Source organism: Nannobrachium achirus (genome assembly GCF_963921795.1).
Source record: "Nannobrachium achirus genome assembly, chromosome: 3".
Lineage (NCBI taxonomy): Eukaryota > Metazoa > Chordata > Actinopteri > Myctophiformes > Myctophidae > Nannobrachium > Nannobrachium achirus.
In genome coordinates, this window is record NC_137812.1 from 47,286,751 (window position 1) to 47,298,414 (window position 11,664).

Sequence of the window (11,664 nt, forward strand, 5' to 3'; positions counted from 1 at the left end):
TAACAAAAATGTAGTTAAGAGCACCTGCTCAATGCGAAAACCACCACCACAGTGTTAGGCATATCGTTGGGAAGAATCCTTTTATCTCCATATTTCAACTTTTTATGTTTTTTGGAAATGAATGATTCTACTTCATCATGTTATAAGCAAAAAAACAAAAAATCTCTACTTTATTTGAATTTGGTTTTCATGTGAAAGTGGTTGATTGTGTTTTATTAATATTGAATCAATGAAAAGTATTAACAAGAGCTTGTGATTAAATAATAACTACATGATATCTATTGGAACACAAGTTCCCTGAAAAGTAAAGATTTTGGACATGCAGTACAAGGTTTCCAACCGACAGGGCTGATAAATAATACATTATATAGAATAGGGGGTCTGGGACCCCTAAGGGGTCCTCATAGTTACTACAGGGGGTCCTCCAAATCTTTGTGTGATAGGAACTTGTTTTTTCCCCCTTTCTTATATTAACCACTTGAACCTTAGTGTCCATAATCTGAGAATTTAAGCCAAAAATAGCAGATCTACAAGCTCACAAGCTTGTGAGCTTGTAGATCGGCTATTTTTGGCAAGAGCTTTGGAGGGGGAAAAGAGCAGACTAAGTACAGTGAAAGTACAGTTTATTAACTTTTTTGGTGCCATGATTTTTTCTCTTCAATGTCCCACGATGCCATGGTCTCCATAGACTTCCATGTAATTTATAGTGCACGGCCCAAACTCGGGAAACTCGGGGTTGGCACAGCGTTGGTACCAATACAAACTCGGGAAACTCGGGGTTGGCACCATATGTGTTAAGTATTGACCGTTCAATTGGTTAAATATCTGAAAACACACATTAACATGAATCCAAAATACACTGATGATCGTGCTGTCAAACAATGAAACTATATCTATGAACATCTCTCTCTCAACTAAGGGGTCCTTGGCCTGAAAACGTTGAAGACCCCTGATAGAGAACATTTATGTGACGTGAACGGCATCCTTTCTACACAGACCTATTGCTCTTTACCACCAGTTAGCTACAGCTGTGCATTTAATGCAGCTTTTTAGTTGATTACCATTGCACATTTGATGAGGCGTTTTAATTAGATTTAATTTGTTTAATGTTTGGAGCCCTCCTCGTGTGTGTTGTCTCTTTGTGAGCAGTGAAAGGGAGTGGTGATATGGGATACTGCTAACAGATTGGAGGCTCTTTTTAAGCCACAGCCTGGTTCCACTGGTGGTGTGTGTGTGTGTGTGTGCGTGTGCGTGTGTGTGTGCGTGCGCGCGATTTGAGCTTGATTGTACATATATTTGAGCTTGATTATGCTTGAATATGATTATTTTTCTTCGGTTGTTTTGATACTGTTCTTTATATCTGGAACCCCAATCTACACTGTCAAATCCTTAGTGTTAAATGAACTCTGGCGGTGTACAAATGGAACAGTCCATTTGGTTCATAACTAACAATCGTTTAGCTGGGGACCCCCTGGAACAACCTCAAGGACCATTTGATTGTGTGCCAACTAATCAAATGGTAGAGTACTGTAGGTTGCATCTGGTTCATGTTGTGTTTTTGAACCCATTGGAGGAGATCTAAAGTATATGTTCCATCATGTAGCTTCATACTGAGCTAAACGCCCCATTAAATCAATAATTACATTAAATGTAGGCATATTACCAGCTCCTATTTATTAATACATATACAAACCTTTAATTTCACAGAAGCAGTCCAGGAGGCTGTTGTCCAGAATGGACAAGAGGAAACCAGTGGATCAGGTGGGGAAAGTTCTCACTTACATGTCATAAACCAGTGATAACACACACGCACGTAAACACACACACACACACACACACACACACACACACACACACACACACACACACACACACACACACACACACACACACACACACACACCCTCTCAGGTTTTCCCTTTCGGTTCAGGTACTTTATCACATACCCACACATGATGTAATCGTCTTGGTTGAATACTACGGGGATAGTCTGTAAGATCAGGTATTCATGTGAAGACTGGATTCTGTCTTAAGGATTAATAATTTATTAATAATTATTACCATTGCATTAATAATTAATCGACTATTGTAACAGTATACTCTACGGCATCACCTCCAAAACCCTCAATAAACTCCAGTACGTACAAAACTCAGCCGCCCGTCTACTCACCAGCACCCGCCCCAGAGACCACATTACACCTGTCCTCCATGACCTCCACTGGCTCCCCGTCAAACAACGAATCCACTTCAAGATACTCCTCACCACCTACAAAGCACTGCACAATCTGGCCCCCCCTTACCTCTCTGACCTCCTCGAGCCTTACGTCCCAACCCGTTCGCTCAGGTCCAGTGAGGCTGGCCTCCTCGTGGTCCCCAAGCCCAAGCGCCGAACCTGGGGTGACAGGGCCTTCTCTGTAGCCGCCCCCACCCTCTGGAACGAACTCCCTAAACGTATCAGAGACGCCCCCTCCATCCCCACCTTTAAAACCGCCCTAAAAACCTACCTTTTTACCATCGCCTTTCCCAGCTGACCTTGAACCTACTCTTGTTTTTATTCTTTTATTTCTTAGATCTCTTTTGTATCTTTTATCCTAGTTTTTTTTCCTATTAAAGTTGTTGTTTTTACCTACCACTTACACACACACACACACACACACACACACACACACACTTAGTGTTGTAAAGCGACTTTGAGTACTCAGAAAAGCGCTATATAAATTCCAGCTATTATTATTATTATTATTATTAATAATGACCTCCTCTCTCTAACCCTCTATGATAAACGTCCCAGTGGAGGTTTAAGGGGTTACACAGTCAAATCCTGTGTTAATTTAATGGTAATATTCTGAACTTCAGGGGTATGGGAAAGTATCGCTCTCCTGTGTTGGTGCAATGTTTTTTTTAATTCTTCATTCTTTACTGTAGAACTTAGGATAAATCAGAGGGAAAATAAACATTCTGTCTCTACTCTCTTGTTAACCACATGAACCCTAGCGTTAATTTTTGGGCATGTCATAATAGGCGATCATTCGCGATCAATAGGTGAATATCTGTCTAGTTTTCTTAAGAGATTTGGTGTAGAGCGATAAAAAGGTAGGGCGCCATGGATGGAGCCCTGGGGGCCCCCTGGTCAACAACGTGAATAGGGTTTAATTGATTAAACTTGATCTAGTCAACCACTGACATCAACCACTGATGCCAAGATTGTTTAAATCCCTGAAGGGAAGATCCTGGTCTGTATGCACCGTGCACACAGGCTTTCTCAATACATTTGCATAAGAAAGGGGGGAAAGCACTGGTGTGCCTACAGTATATGCATCACATAAAGTTCATGCATAGATTGCATGCTCTGGTAATATTTCAGTATGTTAATTATGTGAATGTTAAATGCATAAAGGAAGGGGCTGCATGTAGGAGCTGTGATTTTGGAGGGCAAAAGAATGGGCCAGTGGGGACGATCTTTGTTTAAGTGGCCCTGGGAATAGTCTTTGTAGTTCTTTTGTTCATAAAAAAAAAAGAAGCTCTGTAGAGAAGCTCCACACTGCGGAATTATCCCCTTTCCTGACTCTCCTCTGCTTATCAGTTAACCATTTGAGCCCTATTTTATAAGTATGCTATTCAAAAAATAGCTGATCTGCAAGCTCACAAAGTGTTGTGATGCGGCGTGTTGTGAGCTTGTAGATCAGCCAATTTTTTGTAACATAATGGCATGCCCAAAATAGGCACGCCAGGGTTAATGTGGTTAGAATATTGGGGAGCATACCTACTGTATGTTCCCTCAGAACTAAAACTAACACTAACCCATAAACCTAACCCGTAACCCCAAGCCTAACTGAGGGAACGCTGGCATGACCCAGAATATCGTTGCTGTCGGGTGGAAGCCTCTTATCTTCATATTTCTTTTTCTATTTATTAATGTTTTAATCGATTAATACCATACTTGATCATACTACAGCGTCACACAGTAGTATTAAAAAAAAATATGCGCAAGCTTGAGCTTCATTCTCTGGTATGTGTCATCTTAACACTTTACCTTCTTAACATTTTCTTTCCCTGGCTTGCGTTGTCCTTTAGCTGGGCTTTCTTCTTTATGGTAAGATTAATACCATTAATATAATCCACGCTTAAAAGGGGGGTTTACTCTACACCTGCTTTAGTGGCTACCTCAATAGCTTCCTAGAAACTTGTCTGCATACTTATTTGTCGTTTCAAAGAAACGTTTAGGATGCTATTGATACAGGGATACGTTCCTGGCTTTGTAGCATTCACAATTCTTTCTGTAACCGCTTACAATGCTTTTCTTCAATGCATTAGACTATTATGAAATCATTACGTGGACTTGTTGTTACACAAGCAACAAACTGCATTCCAGGCATGCAAACGTGTCACCTTTCTGCGAATGTTGCCATTTTGAATGAGAGCTATTTCACCACCTGCATGATTCGTGCAAAGAGACGCTACTCAAAGCAAAAGAGTAATGGATGCCGACTCAAAGTCAAAGTGATGCATGTCTGCTCAAAGAGAGAGAATGAAGACAATCCCTGGGGGGATTGTCCTCTCTGGGTAGAAGGCTGCTGGCTACACTGTCATTATGACATCAAAGGGAAAGAATGATGTGTGTTTGGATGTGCAGGAATTCACTGATACTTTGAGTATGAGTGACCTACTGTATGAGGAAGTGATGCATTTGGTAGTGAAGGAGCCAATGGTGTAAAGTAACTAAGTACATTTACTCAAGTACTTATAATATTATACGTTTTTAGGTATCTTTACTTCACTGGAGTATTTCCAAATGTCTGTGCTTTTACTTCTACTCAACTACATCTTAGTGACAAATATTATATTTTTACTCCCACTACAATAATTTGAAATCTTTAGTTACTAGTTACTTTGTAGATTTGGATTATTATTACAAAACATACATTAACCACTTCAGCTCTATATACATTTCGGCCATTGAAAATAGCCAATCTACAAGCTCATGCGACGCATTGTGAGCTTGTCGATCTGCTATTTTCAAAAGACGTTTATACATGTTACACATTTGAAAACATGAAATGGGATATTTTGTATAATGAGTACTTTCTACTTTTGGTACTTAAAGTACATTTTGATACCAATACTTTTGTACTTTTAGTCAAGTACATTTTGAATTCCGGACTTTTGCTTGTAGCAGAGTATTTCTAAATTGCAGTATTGATACTATTTCTCTAGTGAAAAAAAAGTGCTTTTTCCACCACTGGAAGCAGCTGGAGCTGGTGGTGATGGCTGAAATTGAGGTTAAAGGACAAGAGCCTGGTGTTGTGTTCGTGAATGCATGACTAAGAGTCATGCAAGGTGCATTCTCTGCCAAATCATGTACTGGAAGGAAGTCTATGATGTCATAATGGTGCAGTGTAACAGAAGCTTTCTACCCAGAGAGGACAGACCCCTAGACCCCCCTATCCCAGTGGTTCTCACAACATTTCCATGTCTAGGTCAAGGACCCCCAAATTGATACAGTATGTACACTATTTGGCCATGGAACTCCATCTGAAAAGATGTTGTGCCAGGAATTAATTGAGTACAAAAGGACCCCAATGCAAACAAAGCCATTTTGCTTTCTTGTGGTTTAAATCCTTTTAGTAGACCTTGTATCTGAACTGTACTGTCCTGTACTTTTTCATATGCAAACTTCTAATAAGTATTCAATCAATCAATCAATCAAGCAATCCCAATCCCAATGTTTTGAAAATGGTTACTATACAGACTTGCAACGTGTCCCATCGGAACACACTGTGAGCTTGTAGATCGACTATTTCCAAATAGCCTAAAACTTTAAATGAGGCGTAAGTGTTTAAACCGTTCATGATTTTGCTGGGATCCCTTGGAACCCCCTCAAGGACCCCTGGGGGAACAAGTGCTCTCGAGGGTCTCTCTTTATCCTGCTCACGCATCCTTCTCAGCTATTTAGTTTTGTATTACTCCTACAGTTTGCTTGCTTGACATTTAAGTACACACACACACACACACACACACACACACACACACACACACACACACACACACACACACACTAGTAAAACAATATCAAATGTGCAGTTTTATGGCAGTATGGTTAGAAATGCATGAAATATAAGACAATACCGGTTTACAGCTAAAACTGTGTATCTCTTACCTCTTACTTAGTTCTCAATGTCTGGTCAGGGGACCACCGGCAGTCCAAGTGGATGTATAGAGTATACAAAAGGAACCAATAGGACCTGTGGGGTCCATTGGGTTTAATCTATAGTTCAATCTATAGTTCAGATTGGGTTCCCACAGATAAGCCATTGTACACTCTCAGAGTTACAGACCCAGGTCCATTTGTACTGCTGGTGTTCCCCGGACCAAACATTGAGATCCAGTGTCTTACTTTACTTATTGAAAACTTTGTTCACAGACACAGCTGAGGATGAAATGAAGAACCTTTCCCCGCTCCCAGACGGACCTGCAGCTGTGATCACCAATGGCAGAGGAGAAGAGGAGGTGGAGGATGATGAGGCCAATCACGTCGCCTCGGAAGAGAGCCCGCCGCCACCCACCACAAACGGCCTGACCGCAGCCCCCCCGGAGGGCACCGTTACCATGACGTTCCTGGGCTACTCCGAGGCAGAGTCCCATCAGGCTGCAGACAGCAGCATTGACGAGGCGGCAGAGGAAGGCACGCTGGTGATGCGAGCGGAGCGAGTCATAATCACAGACGAAGGGGATGAGGTTACCTATGATGTCACCTCCCAGGGGGAGGAGGAGGAGGTTGGGGAGGGGTCAGAGGAGGCCGCCCCTCATCTTCAGAGCTCAGAAACCACCGAGGAAGGAGGCGAGCAGGCTGCGGAAGAGCCGGCGGAAGCAGAAGCAGTTCCACAGGCTTCCACGGAACCGGAGAACTCCATAGAGATCACAGAGGTAGCCTCGTCGTCGCCAGCCACTGAGATTGACACCACCACGGCAGATGGAGAGATGGGGGACAGTGTTGAGACAAACGACTGCGGCGAGGTAGAGATCACAACAGAGGGAGAGGAGAAATCTGAGGCGCCAGCCTCCGAGGCGCCTGCCTCCGATTCGCCGCTGCCCTCGGCCGACGCTCCAGATGCCGCCGCGGTGGCTTCGGTGCCAGTCTATTCCGAGAGCCCGCCCTCCCCCGGCGTCACCGTAAGGGCAGAGGCTGAGGGAGAGACCACCGAGCCCACCGCCCAGACCGGGGGCGAGGAGTCGGACGTAGCTGTACAGGAGGACCCTACCCCTGAAGAGGAGGCTGAGGCCAGCTCCACGCCTCACGTCCCTGAGGCCGCTGTCCCCGAAGGACAGTTCCAGGACGTGCCCCTCGCCGATCCCCAGGAGAGCCCAAGGACAGATGCAGGGGAGCAGCCAGGGGAGCAGGAGCCCCTGCTCTCTCAGACCAAAGCCCCCGAGATCACCCAGGCAGAGCTGCCAGCGGCTGCAGCCAACACAGAGACACACATCCCAGCCAGGGCCAACCAGGGAGGGGAGGCTGCTGCTCCCAAAAGCAAGAACTGCCAATGCTGCTCCGTCATGTGATCACAGACTCGTCACGTTGTATTTCCCCTCGTGTTTTATATCCACTTAAACCCTCTTAGACTTAGCAAACCGGACCCGAGTGGACTCTGTACTTGGACTGCTTGTCGATCTACAAGCTGTGAGCTTGTAGATTTATTTTTTTGTGCTAATGTTTCCCCCCCCAGGATATGGGTGCTAGGGTTCAAGTGGTTAACCTTATATTTTGGTTATTTGGTTATTCCTTCTTTTGGCTGAGCCCTCTCTTTCACACCAGTGTTTCCACAAGCCACTTCCTTCGGTTAACTGTAGCTTCCTTTCTTCAAGTGTAGCTTCTCTTCCCTCACATATCTGTTGTGGTTATTTGTCTCAACTCTTTCTTCTACTCTCTGACTCTGATATTCCTCCCCACCCAGGAGAACAGTCAAATCCAGAATGTTCATTTAACTCAGGAGAAGTGGGAGAGTGAAAAACGATTGAAAGACTCTTACGGGTCCATCCATTTTTACGCTGAGTTAAATTAACATTACAGATCGTACTGTGTACAGCTTTAGAATCCCCCTCACACGCTTATAGTTTTATACAGTTGATGTTTGATTTGATCTGCTTTGCTTTGTTGACAGAGTAATTGGGGTTTTCTTTGTTATGCTACTCCAGTGGCATAGTTCTGAGAACTTCCAACACCCAACAAGCCTATACTCGCATATCAAATACTTGTACATAGTTACTGAAAAACAGGGACCAAATATGAATCTGGAAATGTTCTGTAATTTAGTCTAGTATTTAGTATATAATCTCTAAATGTGACAGCGTCTAAACATGCTTTAGACCGAACTGGAATATGTTCTAAGGTCCAGGCGTGTTGAGAGGATACTGCATTGTGTGTTATTTTAGTGATTCTAAGCGCTACATTATTTAATTGATTTAATGTTAAAGAGAGAGATTTGTGTGATCCATCTACACTACAGGGTCTAAAATGTGTATATTATTTACCCTACAAACTCATGGGAAATGTCCAATGTCGGCCGACAGCCCATTTGTATGTAATGGTTTCTCCTGTTAACTGACACGGTATCCTACATTAAGTATGGTTTTGTCTGTGCTCGTGGTCATCTTTTAAAAGGGAAATTACTTTTAGAATAGCTAAAACAATGTATTTTGTATTTTACAAAAGATGTTTTTAAGAGATGTTCCACAGCTCCTGAGATTGCTCTGTGTGTGTGTGTGTGTGTGTGTGTGTGTGTGTGTGTGTGTGTGTGTGTGTGTGTGTGTGTGTGTGTGTGTGTGTGTGTGTGTGTGTGTGTGTGTGTGTGTGTGTGTGTGTGTGTGTGTGTGTGTGTGTGTGTGTGTGTGTGTGTGTGTGTGTGTGTGTCTGCGCGCGCGACTTTATATACAAGTAATGCTGAATGTACTCCGTCTTACGACAGTGTCTCGCGTCAATAATAGCTGATCTACAAGCTCATCATGCATTGCATCGTGACACGTTGTGAGCTTGTAGATCGGTTATTTTCAGCATGAGACGCCGTCATATGACGGAGTATAAATCGGGCGTCACTTACTGGAATTGAGAATGTCTGGGTAATTTTTTGAGCTTGTCAGTTAGGAAACCAGTGAACATGGTTTAATGATTAAACAAGTTTGTGAAACATTGTTTCAATGCCATCCTTCTGTTCGGTAAACTTTGGATTTTTGTGCTGAAATGACATAATTGCACACATCGTTACTGTCGGGCTAAAAACTTGTGTATTAACATTTTTTTTACCTCTTTAACCATATTTTAAAGTTTCTGCTATTTTTGAAAAAATATTGAACGTTCGTGCAAATCTTTGAATATAAGTATTGAAAGAATTAAAATCTTAGCTTCCGGAGGTCCCTGTTACAAAACATTTTCAGGTGGGGTTCTGTGGCCAAATATAGGCCTATATCAATCTGGGGGTCCGTGACCTTGACATGAAAAGGTTGAGAACTAACTGCTGTACAGTATCATCTTAGAGTGCTGATTGTTTCACCCATCACAACTCCTAGCAGGTGTTCTTCACTCAAAGGTTTAGAAATATATCAAAAGGAAACATGCCATTTACTGCATCAAAATACATGTTGGATCTATGTTGAATACGCTGTTCTATATACCTAGTAGCAATTCCTTTTAAGAGTGCAAAATATCCTCAGAGCAATAAATCACTATGCAAACTAAACGGTTTTCAGACTGCAAGTACCGATTGCAGGTTTGTATTAGAATATCATTTGAGGGCACTCGGGTGGCGCAGTGATACAACACACAAATGTGTGTGGGGAAGAATTTATTGCAGACTAAATAACTAAATTGGAGAGAAAAAGGGGTAAAAAGCTAAAAGTCTTTTCTCTGCCCTGGCCGTGTTCCAGTAACACACAAGCGGCAGCACCCTGTGCATTCTGTATTCTGTCTCCTCTACACAGAATCAAAGCTATGAAAACAGTTGGTCTTCAGTATAAAGGTAAAATGGATGCATTCTGTGTTGGACCTTCACTCTCTGGTTGTATGCTTGAAGTGGCATCTCACTGGAAAATAGAATTTAGTTGTTCTTTATAACTTATTGTTTCCGAGTTAATGGAATGGAAAGTAGGCACAATTTAAGTTTTAGGAGGTCATCCCAAATGGCAAAATGATGTTTGAGGGAGCTGAGGCTCTGGAAATCCATACTTTCATTGCTTTTATAGCAGCACTGTTTGTTAATTTGGAGACAGGCAACTGTAATTGTGAATAAATTGCATAGAACAGGTTGGCCTTTGTCCAGTTTTGTACTTTTACACTACACTAGGTTCCATCTAGCTAGCACCAATACTGAATATTTCAGTCAACTTTGTGGAGTATATAGAGCTTGCATACATTTCCAATGCAACAAAAGCCACAAATGGAAAGACTTAATTTCCTGTAAAACAAAACAAAAAATGTTAGGGCTGGGTGATACAGTATGACTCGATCTCATAATTGCCTCAATTATGATTAATGTGGGCCCTGGCCCACATGTTGTAAATATCTGAACAATGCATTTTCACACTGTTCCTGTTTAGAAGGTGGGTGTAATAGGCATACAAGTTATATACTTGTTCTATGCACGCTATACAAGTTGTGGTTGCTGGCCATAGACACTCATGGATGGCTTTTCAGCCAATGTCGGCTTGGTCTGTCAAGGCACTTAGTTTACACTTCTACAGTTTATGGACCAAATAACGTGTCACCCATGTTTCTTATTGGCCTGATGACCATATCAATGTAGGTGCCTACGTATTTGGATGCATATGACACACACACACACACACACACACACACACACACACACACACACACACACACACATACTGTATATGTTATAACCATTTGAATGTTGTACATGTTGGCATTTAAAAAATAATCTGGATGACTCATAAAGTGGTGCCAGAATTCTGACCTCTTTTCCTATTTCAGAACAAAAACAAAATAATTATTTTATCACCAGTAGCATAATGACTAATAGGGAACACATTATAATATTCCAGAGAGAGCTACAGTATAATGATGACAAACAAATAATAATAATAATAATACAACTTTATTTGTATAGCACCTTTCATGACATGAAATGCAGCTCAAAGCGCTTTACAGAGCAGAAGATGAAGCACAAGTGCATAACAGAGAAAAATTAAAATAAATAAATAGATATAATATATAAATAAATAATTAATTACAATAAAAATGTATTACAAACATGATTACAATAAAAAATTAAAAACATAAAACATTGAAGAACAATTTCAGAACAGTGCGGATGTCAATTAGCAGCACAGGGATTTAAACATTCAGCTAAAAGCAAGAGTAAAGAAATAGGTCTTGAGCTGTGCTTTAAAGCTATCCACAGAGGCTGCCTGTCTTAGGTGTAGTGGGAGTTTATTCCAAGCTCAAAGACTCACAGTAGCCTACTTCAACTTGCCAAACAAAAACTGGGAGTTTTTTGCATGCTGCAATCCTAAAATGCACAGGTGGATAAGGCATGCCTATATTTCTCTAATAGCTGCCACTGATGGTATTGCAAAACTTTAAAATGTTTGGTATGAGGCAATAACCCCAGCTATAAACCTGGGATAGCGTCGTTCATTCCCAGTTAACGACCCAGT

General features: G+C 41.9%; 1 protein-coding gene across 3 annotated transcripts in view; it reads left to right on the forward strand.

The window, feature by feature from the left end:
* Positions 1 to 10,244, forward strand: part of palm3 (paralemmin 3) — a 46,824-nt gene extending 36,580 nt beyond the window's left edge. For 2 of the 3 annotated variants that reach the window (XM_080722121.1, XM_080722120.1), the window contains exons 7-8: positions 1,708 to 1,761; positions 6,422 to 10,242. In XM_080722121.1, coding sequence (XP_080578247.1) covers positions 1,708 to 1,761; positions 6,422 to 7,557 — 1,190 coding nt within the window. In that variant the 3' untranslated portion in view covers positions 7,558 to 10,242. Of the gene's footprint in view, positions 1 to 1,707; positions 1,762 to 6,421 lie in introns of all 3 variants that reach the window. The other variant, XM_080722122.1, reaches the window with a different exon arrangement.
* Positions 10,245 to 11,664: the final 1,420 nt, after the last annotated feature.